The sequence below is a fragment of the Notolepis coatsorum genome, assembly GCF_963971535.1.
Source record: "Notolepis coatsorum genome assembly, chromosome: 10".
Taxonomy (NCBI): domain Eukaryota; kingdom Metazoa; phylum Chordata; class Actinopteri; order Aulopiformes; family Paralepididae; genus Notolepis; species Notolepis coatsorum.
The window spans coordinates 89,293,075-89,313,639 of record NC_140174.1 but is presented as its reverse complement, the minus strand read 5'-3'; the positions used below and the strand labels follow the sequence as shown (position 1 = coordinate 89,313,639).

The window sequence follows — 20,565 nt, the reverse complement described above, 5'->3', positions numbered from 1 at the left end:
CAGGTGAAAAGAAAGCGGTTGATTGGCTGGACGTGTGTCGGAGGAAGCATGTGATAGCCTCCACTCTCCCAGATGATCTGACTGTGGGGGGTAAGTGCGCAGCGACCAGGAAGGGGATTGGGAATTGGCATACGACTAACATTGGGATGGGAGAAAAATCGGAGGAAAATGGAGGGGGAAAAAGATCAAGAAAAAAATAGCATCTATTGTTCAAAAGATATGAATTAATTAATGATGACTTGATCATCGGCGTATTTAGACCACTATCAGTAGGGCACTAGCCCCACTGATCAGTGATCAAATAATTATTATAATATTTTTTACTTCGCTTTGAAATATTATAGTGAAATATTTTGCACTGTTGTCGCATTTATCTTGTTGAAATCCTCCAACAGGCTCTTTGTTGTAAGTTGACTGATTTGCACACCCCTATGACAGCTAATACATGGTACATCCCATGGTGCTCAGCTGTCAGCAGGCAGCTCTGCGCGCAGGCCAGCTGCCTCGCGCACAGTTCACAGGTGCTGCGTTGCATTCTGTCATGATGCACAGCTAAGAAATTCGGGCATTCCAGCCCTCGTGGACAGACTACTACGGGTTTGTGTGTCAGAAGGACCCTGCTGTGTGTACTTATGTTGAAGGCTTGCCAAACAAAGAGACAATCAAATCAAGGATAAAAGATATCCCCATGTCAGCTCGAAGTGTCGAGCGAAATGTCCAAAAATATCAGAGAACAGCAAACAGCTGGATTAAAAGATGCTCTCAGGTAGGCAGCGGTTTATTACACATGGCGCTGCAGCATGTTAACTTGAACGTCTTTCTCTCTCTCTCCCTCTCTCCTCTCTCTCTCTCCTCTCTCTCTCCTCTCTCTCTCTCCTCTCTCTCTCTCCTCTCCTCTCTCTCCTCTCCTCTCTCTCTCCGCTCTCTCTCTCCCTCTCTCTCTCTCCTCTCTCTCCTCTCTCTCTCTCCCTCTCTGTTAACTTATTATGGATCCTCTCTGTTAACTTATTATGGATTGAAAACCAAACAAAATGTGCTATATATAGCCTACCGTCTGCATCGAATATGAAATAAAGGCATCTAAATGATAAATTTTTTCTTTAAAAAAAACAAGCTCAATCAAAAGATTCTACATGATTCCAAAATAGTGAAGAAAATGACTTTAGGAAGAACAAAGGCAGAGGCTCTGGTCCTTGCTCCAAAGGCAGTGGGTGATGTTCTCAAGGCCTTAACATCAGACAAACCCCTCCCATTCTCCATACAGATGGATGCATCTAACCTAACCCTAACCCTAAAACTGAATTAAAGTAAAAAATAAAATAGTTACAAAATCTGCCCATTTTCGCCCAAAAACCGGGCAAAATCGGCAAAAATTTAAATCGTATCCCTAGGTGCCCCCCTGTGCCCCACTACAGTGCTTGGTCTAAATACGCCCCTGGACTAGATTAGATAAAAAAATATATATATTGTGATGGAAATTATAAAACTTTCATGTTTGTGTTAAAAGTTTCTTCAAACTTACCCCATTCTCTTCATAGCTAGTCAGACTACCCCATTCTCTTCAAGCTAGTCAGACTACTACTTGACCTGACTCCTAGAACCCACCTCACCCCTGCCCACTTTGACAACCTAGGATGGCTTAGAGTAGACGACAGAGTACAGCAACTTGCAATGGGCCTGGTCTACAAGATACACTACGCGACCAAGGTACCCATGTACATGTCAAAATACTTCCCAAAGGTCAGTGAATACCACGATCACAACACCAGAGGGAGCTCCACAAATCATGTAAAACCCAGATTCGGCTCAAACAAGGGACTAAACACGTTTCGCAATTATGCCACATCAATGTGGAACGCCCTGCCTAAAGCTGTAAAGGAATGTGAATCACTACCCACCTTCAAAAACACTCTCAAAAAACACCTACGTGAGACTGCAATTCGAAACTGGCCCCTACAAATGTCCTAACCTAGTTGTACAGTAAATGACCAAGTAAGGCTTTGTCAATATTCCAATGTACAGTGTAAAATGTGTGTGTGTCCCCTACCCAACCCCCCCCCCCCCCCCCCCCACCTCCAATGTACAGCCCTCACCCAACCCACCCAACCCCACCCCACCAACCTCCTCCAATGTACAGTTTCTACGCCAAATGTATATACACTCCTTTTCTGGACACTTTTGTATCACAAACAGTACTGTATTTGCAAATCTGATATGTCATAAATGTATAGATGTAGCAGTACTGTCTATCTGTATGTCATGTATGTCATTATGTTATGATGAATTGAAAATGGGGGACCCTGATGTAAACAAGACGAAAGTCTTTCTCTGGTCTGCATCCCCTTAACAATTGTATGTATTGAGATGTACTGTACTGTACCCATTCTGCAATCTGTTAATAAACTTTTCAATCAATCAATCAATCAATCAATAGAGCCTTGTCTTCCTCCATACTCTCTGCCGCTCTAGAAGCATCTTTCCTGGGTAGAGAAGTAGCGTAGCTCTTCCTGGCTCTCAGCCGATGTTGTTAGCATCGGCGCTAGCATGGGAGCTAGCGTCCAGCAGCTAGGCCTTGTCGTCAATTCTAGGTTGATAAAATTAAATACGTTACATATACGAATATGACCCACTAATGAATACACTAAATACAGCAATGTGGCTATTTGAAAACACTGCATTTGCGAAATAAATATGTCGACTGTGTTCACGTTAGCCATGCGTTAGCTCCTGGGGGAAGATATAAGTACACAGCGGCACTTTTCAAAACAAGCTTTTTGATTGGAAAATATGACCAGAATCTCAGGAAAAACATCTCACAAACACTATAGACGGTCATAAACGTTAACGAATGCTATAATAAGTCAAAATATAAATAGTACTTACACGCCCGGTAGTTTCTAAATGCAAGCGCACGCTCTGAACCCCCGGAGAAATGTATTTTAAGACCGAACGCTCTGGGGAAAATCTACAAAAAAACCCGCCCGTCGTGTCGGCGGCCATTTATATAGTTCCTCTGAGTCCTGCACACAGAGCTTAACAATGTATGTTGGTTGCCTTTTTTCTCTTACTTCAGCAATCATTTTACTCAAGGACATTGTGCCTTTGAGCGTTCAAGGTGAATGCCAAGAAAATCCACTATTTATTGCTGGCTGTGATTATGTCTCCCCCCTCCTCTCCTCTCTCTTTCTCTCTCTCTCTCTTTGAACCCCCAGAGGAGACCACATGTTTGCTACTTGAGTTTTCTCTCGCTCTCTCTTCCTCTGTCTCTCTCTTTGAACCCCCAGAGGAGACCACACGTTTACAGACAGCTACCTGACGGTTCTCTCTCTCTCTCTCTCTCTCTCTCTCTTTGAACCCCCAGAGGAGACCACACGTTTACAGACAGCTACCTGATGGTTCTCTCTCTCTGTCTCTCTCTTTGAACCCCCAGAGGAGACCACACGTTTACAGACAGCTACCTGACGGTTCTCTTTCTCTGTCTCTCTCTTTGAACCCCCAGAGGAGACCACACGTTTACAGACAGCTACCTGACGGTTCTCTCTCTCTGTCTCTCTCTTTGAACCCCCAGAGGAGACCACACGTTTACAGACAGCTACCTGACGGTTCTCTCTCTCTCTCTCTCTCTTTGAACCCCCAGAGGAGACCACACGTTTACAGACAGCTACCTGACGGTTCTCTCTCTCTCTCTCTCTTTGAACCCCCAGAGGAGACCACACGTTTACAGACAGCTACCTGACGGTTCTCTCTCTCTCTCTCTCTTTGAACCCCTAGAGGAGACCACACGTTTACAGACAGCTACCTGACGGTTCTCTCTCTCTCTCTTTGAACCCCTAGAGGAGACCACACGTTTACAGACAGCTACCTGATGGTTCTCTCTCTCTCTCTCTCTTTGAACCCCTAGAGGAGACCACACGTTTGCAGACGGCTACCTGACGGTTCTCTCTCTCTGTCTCTCTCTTTGAACCCCCAGAGGAGACCACACGTTTACAGACAGCTACCTGACGGTTCTCTCTCTCTCTCTCTCTCTCTTTGAACCCCTAGAGGAGACCACACGTTTGCAGACAGCTACCTGACGGTTCTCTCTCTCTCTCTCTCTCTCTGAACCCCTAGAGGAGACCACACGTTTGCAGACAGCTACCTGACGGTTCTCTCTCTCTCTCTTTGAACCCCCAGAGGAGACCACACGTTTGCAGACAGCTACCTGACGGTTCTCTCTCTCTCTCTCTCTCTCTCTCTTTGAACCCCCAGAGGAGACCACACGTTTGCAGACAGCTACCTGACGGTTCTCTCTCTCTCTCTTTGAACCCCCAGAGGAGACCACACGTTTGCAGACAGCTACCTGACGGTTCTCTCTCTCTCTCTCTCTCTTTGAACCCCCAGAGGAGACCACACGTTTGCAGACAGCTACCTGACGGTTCTTCCCCGTGGAACGGAGTTTGTGGTGTTCAGTATCGACGGCTCATTTGCTGCCAGTGTGTCCATCATGGGCAGCGATCCCAAAGTGCGCGCCGGAGCCGTTGATGTAGTCAGGTAACCAGCCCTTCTCCTCCCTATGGAAGCCTCTTCCAGTGATTTGTGTCTTGCTTCTGTTTGTTAAGACGGTAGAACATGGGGCGGTCAGGTGGCATAGCGGAGATTGCGTTCGTCACCAACGCCGGAGACACTGGATTCGCCTGTTCGAATCCAGCTCCCGGCGTGTCACCAGCTTGGCTGGCCGTTCACACTAATACAATTGGCAGTATTAGAGGGTGGGAAAGCTGGCGGGGTGGGTCCGGGTCGTTGTAAACAGCGACTCCTACAGTTCGGTCGGGGCGCCTGCTCAGCGCGGATAGGATCTAAGGGGGGTAGTGTGATCCTTCCACACGTTACACCCTCTCAGTGAGAGTCCGCGCTGCCAGGTGAAAAGAAGCGGTTGATTGGCTAGACGTGTGTCGGAGGAAGCACGTGATAGCCTCCACTCTCCCAGACCGACTGTGGGGGGTAAGTGCGCAGCGACCAGGAAGGGGATTGGGAATTGGCATAACGACTAACATTGCGATGGGAGAAAATTGGAGGAAAAAGGAGGGGGGAAAAAAAATCAATAAAAAATAAAGACGGTAGAACATGAAGAGACAGCCTAAAGAGGACCGGGGGATGTTGTGGGTGATCTTGTGGGTGATGTGGGTGATGTTGTGGGGTATGTTGTGGGTGAACTTCATATATTTTGAAACATTAACAAGGGCGCTTCATTTGTATTCCTCTGTCTCTCAGTTCTGTCGTCTTGTCTCTGTATTTTTTTCTCTCATTTCAGGTATTGGCAGGAAATGGGTTACTGTCTGATTACTAGGGCTGTCTTAAATACTTCGAAGCTATGTTCGATGGCACAAGCTTCGAACATTAAAAAAAATCGAAGTTTAAAAAAAAATATATATATATATAAAAATTAAATATTTATTTTATTTTATTTTTACTTCGATTTGTGTGTGTGTGTGTGCGCGCGCATGGGGCCATTGGGTGGGGCCGGGGGACAAATACACTGGAGGAAAGTAACCCAGCTCAGCACTGCCCAAATTATATCATCACTATTGCCTGTTTGAAGGATATCATCCTCAAACACATACACATACATGCCTTGTAGAATTCCACACATAAGAAAGATACTGGGATGAATAAACAAAATAGGAAATAAAATGTAGAAATGCATGCAATACATAAATAAATATGAATCTCCATATATGAAATAGAACATTTAGATAAGGTGCTACTGAGATGTTTTGGTGAGTTCTTTGTTTTTTTGTGGTAGTAGCCCTTCTTAAAAATGCATGAACATTCACTGATAATTGGTCTGTAGTGGAGTCTACAAGGTCTACATTGCCGGACCATGTAGAATCCGGACCTTGTAGACTGACATAATTCTGTGCATAGTTTAGTCTACACAGGCCATAATATTTCAAATAATCAAAATCTTACTTCATTCATCTTAAACATTCTTGATTTGGGGGATTGGTAGTTCCCATGAAATCTGAAGTTGTTCAAACGACAACAGTGATCCACCTTGAATTAAATCACACAGCCGAGTGAAACCTTGTTGGCTGCATCACAGTCACGAAAGGGGCTACTTAATTAATTAATCCAATCCACTTTATTTATAGAGCACATTTAAAAACAACAAAGTTTACCAATGTGCTGTACAAGTCCCACAACATAAAAAAAAAAATAATAAATTATAAAAAAAAAAGTAACTTTTATTTATTTTTTTCTCGAAGCTTCGAATTAAAATCGAAGCTCGGCCACGAAGCTTCGATTGCCAAAAAAAGCTTTGAAGGTCAGCCCTACTGATTACATCATGTGAATCATTGACAGGACCTGGGCTATCTGATTACAGCTCTGTCTGTTTCTCCAGGCACTGGCAGGACCTGGGCTATCTGATTACAGCTCTGTCTGTTTCTCCAGGCACTGGCAGGACCTGGGCTATCTGATTACAGCTCTGTCTGTTTCTCCAGGCACTGGCAGGACCTGGGCTATCTGATTACAGCTCTGTCTGTTTCTCCAGGCACTGGCAGGACCTGGGCTATCTGATTACAGCTCTGTCTGTTTCTCCAGGCACTGGCAGGACCTGGGCTATCTGATTACAGCTCTGTCTGTTTCTCCAGGCACTGGCAGGACCTGGGCTATCTGATTACAGCTCTGTCTGTTTCTCCAGGCACTGGCAGGACCTGGGCTATCTGATTACAGCTCTGTCTGTTTCTCCAGGCACTGGCAGGACCTGGGCTATCTGATTACAGCTCTGTCTGTTTCTCCAGGCACTGGCAGGACCTGGGCTATCTGATCATCTATGTGACGGGTCGTCCCGACATGCAGAAGCAGCGGGTGGTGGCCTGGCTGTCTCAGCACAACTTCCCCCACGGCATTGTCTCCTTCTGCGATGGCCTGGTCCACGACCCACTCAGGCACAAGGCCAACTTCCTCAAGGCTCTCACTGAGGTAAGCTGGCCTGGTCCACGACCCACTCAGGCACAAGACCAACTTCCTCAAGGCTCTCACGAGGTAAGCCTGGAAGGGTGCAGGAGCCTGAAGTTTTGTAGGGAGGATTGGAGGGTGAAGGGGGTTTGTAGGAAGGATGTGAGGGTGTAGGGCATTTTGTAGAAAGGATGGGATGGTGTAGGGTGTTTTGTAGAAAGGGTGGGAGGGTGTAGGGGGGTTTGTAGGGAGGATTGGAGGGTGAAGGGGGTTTATAGGAAGGATGTGATGGTGTAGGGCGTTTTGTAGAATTGATGGGATGTGTAGGGTGTTTTGTAGAAAGGGTGGGAGGGTGTAGGGAGGATTGGAGGTAGGATGTTTTGTAGAAAGGATGGGATGTGTAGGGTGTTTTGTAGAGAGGATGGGATGTGTAGGGTGTTTTGTAGGGAGGATAGGAGGGTGTAGGGGCTTTGTAGGGAGGATGGAAGGGTGTGTAGGGGGATTTGTAATGCAAGTTAAACCTGCAGTAGGTAACTTGTTCTAATTAACATTTAGTTTGAATTTTCCCCCCAAATTCAGTGATGAGTATTGAGTAGTAATGGCAGGTAATATTAATATATAATATAATAAAGCACCATAACCCCAACACTGAGCAATGCCTTCTGACGGTTTAAGCGTGGCTTGCAATTCCGACCAATCAGGGAATCGCAGGGAAAAGTCAGTACCCCATTGGCCCGCCACAGTTCATGTTCATTCACACTCATGTGAGGCAAGAGCAGACAAACATGGCAGATGAAAACAATGTAGAACGGCATCAGTAAGGTATGAAAAACAGCTCATTTTTATTTTTTTTTATTTTTTGTATTATTATTTTTTAAACACACATATAAACAAACATGACAACACACGATAAGATACACAAGCATTAATACACAGTGTATATCCAACGAAATTACCATTTATACCAATATCTTATACAGGATATACCCCTAATACCTGTTATCTAAAAACCTACACACATATGCTCCAGCTCGAACCCCCCCCTCCCGGACCCCTCTTTGGATAGTACCTCCATTATCCCTCGCTCCTAACCAGACACTACCATTATAAGCTAGCTTTTATTCTCTCCACCACTTCTAACCACATTGTCATTTTGGATTCATTGAGACCCAGAATTCTTGCTGTAGATATTTCTTGATAAATCACATCGAGATATGTAAGAAACCAAACTTTCCGGCAAATTTTTTCCGGTTGAAACCAGCGTGATGCGATCAGCTTTTTAGCTACTGTGATACCCGATAAAACCAATCTCTTTAGCTGTGGATGTACTGCAAACTCAAAAACATCATTCAATAGTAATACAGAGGGGTGTACAGGTATATTCCAAGATAAGAGTTTTGATAATTGTTGGGTCACATCTTTCCAGAATATCTTAACTGGTGGGCAGTCCCAGTACATGTGCATAAATGTCCCTTCATCCCCATTTGTACATTGGGAGCATTTGGAGTCTTGTTTAAGACCCATTCTGTTCAGTCTTATAGGAGTCAAGTATGTCCTGTGAATATAGTTAAGATTGATTTGTTGATGGTCCGGGTTCCTTGATGTAAGTCGGACATTTGCCCAGGCTTCTTGCCAATCAAAGTCACTTTCCAGGTCTGGTATATCCCTCCTCCAGACAGAGTCTAGTTGGAGGGTTTCATACGAGGACGTTAGTAATTGATGATAAAAATCATTTTGATTTGTATTTGTAAAGTACAATGTATAAGTACAAGACTTTAAAGTTTGTGTTTAAGAAGGAGGTATTTGTGTGCATTTGACCATGATGGCAGATCAGAAGGAGCATTCAAGTCAAGTGTTCCTTCATTAATCCTCTGACAGATTCACCTGTCAGTCACTGCTGCTTTTGAAGGTGAAAACAAAATGGATGCCAATTATGACCTTGTGGCATCACTGTGGAGAACATAAATACTCCGGTAGACAAAACCATTAGATACAGAAACAGAGAATTACAATACCTCTACAATAACAGTATTTTTTTCTTTTACAGAAATAAATACAGAGTATCTGCGGGGTATTACAAAGTTCATAATTCTCAATTTAAGGCCTTTAAATCGTATTAAAAAGTCTTGAATTTAATTTGCACAGGTATTAAATGTATTGGCTGTCGGGAGATAATATATATTAAATATATGAAATGTTTTTGTATTAAAGTCGTTTTTTTGCGGGGCTACTGGGAGCTTGGTGCATCTGGCGAGAGCTTGTATGGAACATGCAAGAATTTTAATCGATGCGCAAGTGCAGCCGCTATGTTTTTTTATTTTGCTAGTATGGTTGTGAAATTGGTATTAAATAGCACAGTATTCACTTCACCATAGCTATTATACAACCGTTTTGTAACTATATATTACACCTAACTTTATCCAACAGTTAAGTTCTCAAACCCCCCCGTTTAGCTTTGCTGGTGTGACAAAGGTGTTTCTATCTTGATCTTGGCACTTTGTTAACACTTTGATTGCAAAGGCTAAATTCATGATATACCATCCGTTGCCAGCTCTATTTAAGATGGAGAAGTTCCCCTTCTTTGCAGGGCTATAACTTTTTAAATTCTATTGCTAGATTGCCATTATTAGGGCCCATTCAAGGTCCTATATGTATTGTTCATGGTGTAGCAACGTTAAACTTTTTCATTCACATATTCATACTAAAATATGGTCTAAGGCAGCGGTTCTCAACAGGGGTTCCGCGGCACACAGGGGTGCTGCGGAGAGCTTGCAGGGGTGCCGCGAGATGCCTGATGGGAATGTTTCTTTAAGAATATAGAATGACAACTATTAACTAAACAAATAGTCTATCTAGTGCTTCATGTGTATACAATAATTGCCTAATCTAATAACATGAACTAAAAAAGAAATCGATCAAAATGTCTTCACACGTTTCGTAAAGTTATTATAGAAACAACTTAACGTCCGCGTCAGGCGTCATTGCTTTTACCAACAGATTTTCCAACGCATTTCCAGAGAAGTCGCATTCGTGTGACGTCACATCACGGGTCCTATCTCCGTTACAGAGCCGGCTCTGATCCGTTATCAATGAATTGCAAAGCGGGCGGCTGTCGTGATAATAATTACTAAATGCATTCAGTGCTGGATCTAATCAAATGGATTTATCGAGACACGTTATGGAAAGTTCAAGACCGGATCACAAGCGTGCTAATTACACGCTTGGGCTACGGTGATGGGCTACTCGCCAAGTGCAGACAAAGTGAGTGTATCCGCTGCTGTGTTATTATTATGATACAAAATGTGAATGAATGAATGAAAACTGTATTTAACAGATAAACAGTAAAAGGCACTCTGCAGATTACATTTATATATAGCTGTTTTATAAGTCAACATTGTATCGCCGACCGTCAACAAAGAATGGCAGGATGTGATGTCATAATCAAGCGTCACCTCGCTAGAATAATATTTCCAACGTGAAACGCAAAGCTGAATTTTCACACAAAATGGACAAGTTTTTGACTCGTCCATCGAAACAGGTTACAGTTACCGATACCAATTCAGTACCTTCTATTACCAATTCGACCGCTGAGATTGACCCAGTCTTGGACACAGAAGATGATGACACAGAAACTGTTAATAATAAAAAGCTAAAATGTTCGGCTAAACCAAAACTGGCAAAATGTCGGAAATATGAAGATGGTTACCTTAATTATGGCTTTGTTGTATTCCCTGGGAGCAAAAGCTCACCACAACCACAATGTGTCATTTGTTCTCAAGTGCTGTCCAACAAGTCTTTGGCACCCTCCAAGTTAATCAGACATTTACAGACAAAACATGGCCATTACAAGGACAAGACCAGGGAATTTTTTGAGCGAAAGGCAAAAGAGCTGTGTGGTACACAAGCAGGGATTAAAGAGAGTACCGCTGTGGATAAGAAACTGCTTAAAATATCATATGTCGTGGCCCAGAAGATAGCTCAAGATAAAAAGCCTCATACTATCGGGGAAACCTTGGTTATGCCTTGTGCAACTGAGATAGTCAGAATTGTTTGGAGAGGAAAAGGCCAAGCAGTTATCAAAAATACCGATGTCAAATGACACCGTTAAACGCAGCATCTCGTCAATGTCGGAGGATATAATGGTACAGTGCGCTGCACGCCTTCGTGGAAATGATTTTGCCATCCAATTAGACGAGTCGACAGACGTGTCTAAAATGTCCCATCTACTCTCATACGTTCGCTATGAATGGGAAAAGGAGATAAGGGAAGACTTTTTGTTTTGTAAAGAGCTCAAGACGACTACAACGGCAAAAGATGTTTTTGAAGCACTGGATGATTTCATGAGGTCAAATGGAATAAGCTGGAGCAACTGCATTGGAGTGTGCACAGATGGAGCCGCGGCAATGACAGGCAGACACACCGGAGTAGTTCAAAGAATAAAAGCTGTCGCTCCCCGTGCCGTCTCAATGCATTGTGTTCTGCACAGAGACGCGCTTGACGCAAAGGACATTGATCCCAGGCTCCACGAAGTTTTGAACAATGCTGTGACCATTGTGAACTTTGTTAAAGCAAGAGCCACAAACTCCAGGTTATTCACTGCCCTCTGTGAAGAGGTGGGTTCTGACTATCATTCCCTGCTCATGCATACTGAGGTAAGATGGCTGTCCCGGGGAAACATGTTGATGCGCCTGTTCAGCCTCAGGGAGGAAACTGCATACCTTCCTTTCAGACAAGAAACCTGAACTGGCTGAGCTCCTCAAGGATGAGAAGTGGTTGGCTCAACTCAGCTACCTTGCAGACATCTTTAATGAAACAAACAAACTCAACAAAACAATGCAGGGTGGAAACACAAACATCATTACCCAGCATGAAAGAGTGGAGGCTTTCAAAAGAAAGTTACAAATGTGGAAAAATCGAGCCTCATCAGGAATCACTGATATGTTCAAACAGTTGCATGCCTTCCTTCAGGAGAAAAACATGGATTTCAGAACCATTAACACTTTGATTGCCTAAGGCTAAATTCATGATATACCATAGGTTGCCAGCTCTATTTGTCTATGTAGAAGTTCCCCTTCTTTGCAGGGCTATAACTTTTTAAATTCTATTGCTAAATTGCCATTATTAGGGCCCATTCAATGTCCTATATGTATTGTTCAGGGTGTATGAACGTTAAACTTTTTCATTTACATATTCATACTAAAATATGATCTAAAGTATAAGTATGTTTTCATCTCTTTCTGCAGCTTTCTCCAGAACGTGATTTATAGCCCCAAATGCATTATATTGATGATCAAATACAGTTTGATAGCAATCGGCGCGATATAAAAAAATCCAACTGGACGGACTTCTGGAAGTTACTACACGTAATCGGATGTTGACCGGATGGCCGAGGGGGCGTTTATAATTCCGTGGGCAGCGTTATACCATTCATCTAATGTGGGTCAAATGTTCATCATAGCAGTTAGTATCGTACACATTGAAAAATAACGCTGAATCTTACCGTATCTTCCTCGCGCCGTTGGGCGATGAGCGTGGAACAGACATTTTCCTATTATGGGATATAGAAATATCCGGTCCATTTCCAGGTTGTATAATAATATATACGTCCAAATCATGTTGTTTTTTCAAGTTATTTGCAGCGATCGATGTTCACTGTGTGAAGACTGAGTCTCTAACACTAGCGAGTGCCCGGACCCCATATGGAGTGAGTCCTACCGGGTTAAAGGTAACATCAGTTTTTTCGATCTGCCGATCGGCCACCAGATGGCGGTCTTGAACCGCTAGAGGATTGAGAGGAGATCACACTTGTGTCTCAGGGCCCCGGAAAGGAAATATGATTCCGATCACAGATTTTTGAAATATTGATATCAAAGACGAGTTACGGCGTCTTCGGCAACTTGAGCATGGCGGGGAAGGACGCCTAAAAGCGTCTTCCGGCAGTTAAAGTGTTAAGCGCCAGGTAACAGCACACTTGTCAGGGATGTTGGACAAGTTCAACAGTTATTTCCCTGAACTCAGCGAGGAGGAAGTAGCTACCTACCTGTGGATAAAGAACCCCTTTACAGACGACATCGAGATGAAGCTTCCTGACACATATCCATCCAAACTCTTGGAAGAACTCATTGATATATCATCTGATGCCACCTGGAGAGCTCGTTTCGGTGAAGTGCCCCTGGAAACATTTTGGTCAGAGTGTGGTGCTGAGTACCAAGTAACTCACGATGCAGCACTTAAGGTGTTGATACCGTTCAGCACCACATATTTGTGTGAAGCTGGATTTTCATCCATGACAGCTCTCAAAACCAAATATAGGGCCAAGTTGAGCCTTGCGGATGACATGCGTGTTGCCTTGTCATCGATCTCCCCACGTATTGACCGTATCATTAGCCAGAAGCAGCAGCAGACCTCACACTGAGCTAGAAATGTCCACAAGTGCTTATTTTCTGTATTTATTTATAATTTGAGACATTTTGAGAAATGGTCACACTAGTTATATTTTTTGGAAAACAGTGCAGCTGCAACAGATAGCACTTTATTGATATTCTTCTGTATTTTAAAAAGAAATACATGATTTTCTGTTTGAGAAATGGTCACACTAGTTATTTTTTTTTGGAAAACAGTGCAGCTGCAACAGATAGCACTTTATTGATATTTTTCTGTATTTAAAAAGAAATACATGATTTTCTGTTTGAGAAATGGTCACACTGTTATTTGTATAGAAAACAGTGCAGCTGCAACAGATAGCACTTTATTGATATTTTTCTGTATTTAAAAAAATAAATACATTATTTTCTGTTTGAGAAATGGTCACACTAGTTTATTTTTTTTTGAAAACAGTGCAGCTGCAACAGATAGCACTTTATTGATATTTTTCTGTATTTAAAAAAATAAATACATGGTTTTCTGTTTGAGAAATGGTCACAATGTTATTTGTATAGAAAACAGTGCAGCTGCAACAGATAGCACTTTATTGATATTTTTCTGTATTTAAAAAAAAAAATACATGATTTTCTGTTTGATAAATGGTCACACTGTTATTTTTATGGAAAACAGTGCAGCTGCAACAGATAGCACTTTGATATTTTTCTGCATTTAAAAAAATAAATACATGATTTTCTGTTTGATAAATGGTCACACTATGTTATTTTTATGGAAAACGGTGCAGCTGCAACAGATAGCACTTTATTGATATTTTTCTGTATTTAAAAAAAAATACATGATCTTCTGTTTGAGAAATGGTCACACTATTGCTATATTTATTTATACATTTAGACCTGAAACGCCTGCTAATAATGCATTATATAGCCTGCATATACACACAAATGTGTTTCCCGGTTTCAATGGGTTAAATAAACGTTATTTTTGACTTTTGTCATCATTGTAGCAAAAAAGACAGGACCGCAAAAGTCTTTATCGTATGTAGGGGTGCCCCAGAATATTTTTTTGGACACAGGGGTGCCTTGGCAACAGAAAGGTTGAGAACCCCTGGTCTAAGGTATAAGTATGTTTTCATCTCTTTCTGCAGCTTTCTCCAGAACGTGATTTATAGCCCCAAATGCATTATATTGATGATGAAATACAGTTTGATAGCAATCGGCGCGATATAAAAAATTCCAACTGAACGTACTTCTGGAAGTTACTACACGTCATCTGATGTTGACCGGATGGGCGAGGGGGCGTTTATAATTCCGTGGGCAGCGTTATACCATTCATCTAATGTGGGTCATATGTTCATCAGATCAGTTAGTATCGAACACGGTAATATTACACGCTAAAACTCACCCCAGTCTCCTCGGGCCGTTGGGCGATCAGCGTGGGGTAGACAGTTTTTCATTATGGGATGTCGAAATACCCGGTCCATTTCCAGGTTGTATAATAGTATATACGTTCAAATCATGTTGTTTATCGAGTTATTGGCAACGGATCGCTATGTATTGTGTCGAGCTCGAGTCCCGGGACCTATAGCGAGTGCCCGGAAGTAATATGGGTGATCACCACTTCATCCACATGACTTCCTGTTTGGCGCTTCTGCCGATCGGCCACCAGATGGCGCTCTTGAACCGCTAGAGGATTGAGAGGAGCTCAGAACTGTGTGTGAAGGCTGCAGAGGGGAAATATGATTCCGATCACAGATTTTTGAAATATTGATATTAAAGACAAGTTAGGGCATCCTCTGCAACTTTAGCATGGCTAGGAAAGACGCCTAAACACGTTTTCGGCACTTAAAGTGTTAAGAACGTATCTCAATTGTATCTGACATTAACGGTGGCATAATTGACTGGTTCCAGGCTCAAATGAAGATCTTCGCCGGCTACGGTTCGACCAAAGACATCTCGGTCTACACCGCCATCGGCCTCTCCGCCTCACAGATATACATCGTCGGTAGACCCTCCAAGAAGATGCAGCATCAATGCCAGGTAGCGTTTACTTACCCACGTACAAAGCCTTAGATTAGATTAGATTCAAGTGTATTGTCATCATACAGCACATATACATTACAACAAAAGGAAGTTTGGCATCCAACCAGAGTGTAAATGTAACAGTAAAGTGCAACAGTAATATACAATGTAGAGGTGATTAAACTGGGTATAAGATATATAAATTAGTACTACTGAGTATAGTCATTGTTGTAGTAGTAGTAGTATTACTAGTAGTAGTAGTATTACTAGTAGTAGTAGTAGTAGTACTAGTAGTATTAATAGTAGTAATTCAGCATTTGAAATCCTCTCGGGTCTGTGAGCCTGTGTACTTGAACCTTCTGCCTTGCGTCACATGAGGGAGGCTCAAGTGAACTCACTCATCTGTTGTGTAATCCTGGCACTCATGTTACCCAACTTTATACAACGGCATGCAAATTTCTCGATTCAAAAACAAAATGGCGGACAATAGTTTAACAAATGGATATGTTGATAGCGTCATAACGACTAAATATAAAGCGATTGTCACTGCGAATGTCTTAGTCCTTTAAACAATGTTGGATGATGTAATTGATGGGTCATGAGTCATTGTAGAACAAAATAAAAATCACGTGAATTGATTGATTGATTAATTTGCTATTTCTTTTTTCTTCCCCTTCCTTGCCAGAGCTCACTCTCACACTGTCTGGCTTCCAGACACACTCACTCGGTCGCATACACACCCACACACACACACATACACAATGTCTTAGTTGCTTAAACAATGTTGGATGATGTAATTGATAGGTCATGAGTCATTGTAGAACAAAATAAAAATCGCGCGAATTGATTGATTGATTAATTTGCAATTTTTTTCCTTCCCCTTCCTTGCCAGAGCTCACTCTCAGGCTGCGGTTACACCTTTCGTTTCATTTTCGTTTCATTGTCATACGCGTTTCGCCGCGACGTCCTGCGCCTCGAGTCACACTTTCGTTTTTTTTTTGTTTTTGTCACCTGAGCACACTGATGTAGTACACTGCCAAAGCAGTAGGTGGCAGTAGGTGGCGAACATGAAGGCAATTTCAACCAATCAGAACTTGAATGTGCCAATACACTTCCTGGTAGCTCCAGCAAAGAAAATGTCAACAAGGCAGACGCCTATGGGCGCCACCATCTTGCCTATTTACTCAATGCAGCAATTATTTTTCGGCAAAGCCTAATAAAAGTGCAATAAACAAAACGGATACATTCACTGTGTGTTCTGCCTGTCATTTGTTGATGAAACAAAACTAACATCAACACAAGTGACCACCAAGAGCGGATAGTTTAGTCTAAAAAAAGATCGGTAGCATTGTTAGCTGCATGCTAACATCAATGGAGTATGCCATTATAACAGTATAGCATTGTGGCTAGAAGCTAACGTTAGCTCACGCTATTTAGCCAGCACCAAACTGATGATATCGAGAGCTATCAGTAGTTAGATAACATTAGAGACAACGCTGTGTGTATTAAACAAAGGTGAATAGATGACTGGGCCATTTTGTTTAATGCTTGTTAAGTTGAAAGAGGAGCTTTGAGCTAACAGGATCTGATAGCTCACGTTAGCCAGCTGCTCATGCAATCGGTAATGCTAGCAGAATGAATGGATGTAAACTTTATTTAACATATTGCATATGGGTACAATACAATACGGCTCAATACAAACAATTGTTAAGGGAATGCAGACTGTTGTAGCTTGGACTGGGATCCTTATAACAATAACTTGACAACACATGGTAGCTGCAGCTATTTGGGACAGCTCTGCCTCTGTCCCAAACACACACACACACACACACACACACACACACACACTCTGTTGTCACCGGAAGGGCACGCAGATGGTATCTACTGCGCATGGGCGTTTTCGCAACAACGGCTCATGCAGACTACACGCTGTTGTCGGCGCGTTTTTTAGCGGTTCTCCAAAACGCAAACACAATTTAGCGTTTCAGCCGTATCCACAAAAAAACGCCAAAAAACGCATTTCTGTGTAATAGGGACATGAAACGTATTCAAAAACGTATAAAAAAACGCCACAAAAACACCAGTCTAACCATGGCCTCACACTGTCTGGCTTCCAGACACACACACAATGTCTTAGTTGCTCAAACAATGTTGGATGATGTAATTGATGGGTCATGAGTCATTGTAGAACAAAATAAAAATTGCGCGAATTGATTGATTGATTAATTGCAATTTTTTTTTTTATTTTTTTTTTTACCTACTTTCAATAGAAGCATCCAAGAATGAAGTTCTATAGAAAGTAGGTCTGCATCCCCTTAACAATTGTGTGTATTGAGCCGTACTGTATTGTACCCATTCTGCATCTGGTAATACAATTTTCAATCAATCATTCCAATAACAACCACTAACTTCATAATTAAAAACTAAAGAAAAGTTGGATGTGTTAGTTGGTTGGATGTCTTAGTTGAAAGGCAGTTGGATGTGTTAGTTGGTTGGATGTCTTAGTTGAAAGGCAGTTGGATGTGTTAGTTGGTTGGATGTCTTAGTTGAAAGACAGTTGGATGTGTTAGTTGGTTGGATGTCTTAGTTGAAAGACAGTTGGATGTGTTAGTTGGTTGGATGTCCTACTGAGAACAGTTGAATGCACTTCCGAGCTGCTTCCACATGGAGGCAACTTCTCTTTTTTTCTTTTTTAGGAACTACTTTTTCTGGCGGATGGTTTTTTCAATAAATCTTCAATTAATGTGTGTTTATTGTATAGCAATAAGGTTGGATGAATGTGGCAGTTGTATAAAAGCATTACACCACTTGCAGTCGTGGTTTGTGAAAAATAAACCATGGTTTATTTTTCACAAACCACTCCTGCGCGTGATGTAATGCTTAAGTAATTCATCTCTACTGAAGGAATGAGAAGCAGCTCATAAAAATGCTCTATTTCATCAGTGGTCAATGTTGAGTAATGTCCTGTCCCGGTCGTCTCCACAGTTCATCACGGAGGGCTACGCGGCCCACCTGTCCCAGCTGGAGTTCAATCACCGCTCCCGGCCGGCCAAGACCAGCAAGGCCCGCATGGTGCTCCGGAAAGGCAGCTTCGGCCTGGGCGCCAACAGCGACTTCCTGAGGAAGCGGAAACATCTGCTGCGCACCATCTCCTCCCAGCCGACCCCCACCACCTCCTCCTCCGCGTCAGGCAGCAGACCGGAGCGCACGCAGAGCCAATCGGACAGCGATCGGGTGGAGCGGGAGCGTCTGGAGCGCGCCCACAGCCAGGGCCACGCCCCGGGACCGCGCAGCGTGAGCATAACGGCCAGCTGCTGGGGCCGCAGTAGCAGCACCAAGCTGGAACCGGCAGTCATGAGCCCCAAATAAGTGTCGGGGGGGGGGGGGGGGGGGGGGGGGAAGAGATGACGAGGGAAGCGATCACACGCGTTGAGAGGATGAGCGGAAGATGAGGGAGCTGAGAAAAAGGGACGAATGGGGTAAAGATGATCGACAGGAAGATCAGATTGTGTGCAATGTAGCGGTTGACCGTATTCACGCGGTGGGAAAGGAATCCCAACCTGAGCGTGACCGAAGAGCAAAATGGCCACAGTGTGAATACGGTCAAAGGGAAAGGAAGGGGAATGTGTTAGGGGTCGTTCCCTGGGCTTTAATTACAGATTTTTCCAGGAGTATTCGGTGCTACATTACAATCCGCTCTTTTTAAAACGACGCCATCAACACGTCGCGCTCGACAAGAGTGACTACAGACCCGAGGCAGTGGTCTCCTCTCGTTCTCCACGTCTCTGACGTCAAATTCCCGCTTCGAGAAGCAACTTGGGAACATGAACACAAAACACTTTCTATGAGGGTCAGTAGGAATCTGTAGGACTGTTTCTGATATACTTTTTAGTATTTATTTATTTATTTTATTTAGTGTCTTGAATACCAAGTGGATATTGCCAGTATGGCATGTTAGGTTCCACACAGACCCTCATGCTGTATAAGGATCTTATAGAATAGATAAGAAGTCACACACTTCACTCCGTCGTGTTTGCATTGCTGTACCCCAGCTGCTTTAATCACTGCAAACACACATTACAGAATATACTTAACCATGACTTAAACATGACTGTATGAGGTTGTCGTCTCCCCCCGCCCCCAGGTGGTATTCATATGGTTCTTTTGACATGCAAGCAGTCAAAAGAACCAGGTGAAACTAGAATAATGGTTTGGTTCCCTCTGTAATAGCCATATTACAAACATCAGCCGAATTTAGTGTTGAATGAATGGAGGTTTTCAGGGCAACTGGAACATGTATGCGACGAGACATCAGTCCAGTTTTCCTTCTCACAATCTTTCTATAGACCAATTCCAGTGAAACAGTCTATAGAACTCTGCTTCGTTTTGGCTGTTTTTCACAGCCAGTTGTGCTTCATGATGTGAAGTTATTGCATTTCTATTGAGTTTATCATAAGCATGTAAATTTATTGAGTCTTGTTTCAAACACTGGCCCATTAAACAGCAGTTAATTCGACAGCCTGCAGCATCACTCATTGCTGACGCACGGTCACGTTAAAGGTTTCTGAAGATTTTCTTCGCCGTTTTTAAAACAAGGCACTATTAAACACTCAATGTGTATTTTATGCAGTAATTCCATCGCTAAATCTACAGTTAATTCCACCCACTCGTGCTTTCGTCTCACGGATTGGAACGACTTTTGGCTAAACCCCCACTAAATGAACAGAAGCACTTGGGTGTTCCCAACGTGAGCGGCGAGCGGATTCAGAGAAGCAAAGCCAAACTCCTACCGTCTCCCTTCAGAATGACCCCAAGGTCGTTTGGACTTTTAACGTATGCACACAAAAAATGCTGTCTAATAACTCTGGTGTTCACTCGAATGGCTGAAATGTACCAAACGGGGGGAAACACCCCGAGACTACTTTATTAGAAGGCCATTCGATTGAGTATCATGTGAAAAAAAGGAAGTGTTAGTGGACTGTGATAATATTCACATTATCAACAGTGCACTGCCGTTTCTGCCTGTGTGGCTCGACTGTAGGGCAAGACTGCTTTTACTGTAGGACGATGTGCCAAAGTAGACGGTATAGAATCATATACCGCGTATGAATGGAGAAGGATTGAATCCCCAGAACATGCTGTGGAACTCTGGACCTGCTTTGAAGACGAGATTGTGTACTTGTATATTGGAGAGCCTAACCCAAGGCTTGTATATAATGATGTTATA

At 43.0% G+C, this 20,565-nt stretch overlaps 1 protein-coding gene across 4 annotated transcripts in view; it reads left to right on the top strand.

Annotated features, from left to right (window-relative positions):
- Positions 1 to 18,707, top strand: part of LOC311235855 (membrane-associated phosphatidylinositol transfer protein 2-like) — a gene marked incomplete at its 3' end in the record, with an annotated part of 204,263 nt that extends 185,556 nt beyond the window's left edge. For all 4 annotated transcript variants that reach the window (XM_084323363.1, XM_084323361.1, XM_084323362.1 and 1 more), the window contains 4 exons: positions 4,381 to 4,530; positions 6,783 to 6,963; positions 15,228 to 15,356; positions 18,324 to 18,707. In XM_084323363.1, the coding sequence (XP_084179489.1) occupies positions 4,381 to 4,530; positions 6,783 to 6,963; positions 15,228 to 15,356; positions 18,324 to 18,707 (844 nt within the window). The remainder of the gene's footprint in view (positions 1 to 4,380; positions 4,531 to 6,782; positions 6,964 to 15,227; positions 15,357 to 18,323) is intronic.
- Between the last annotated feature and the right edge of the window lie 1,858 nt (positions 18,708 to 20,565).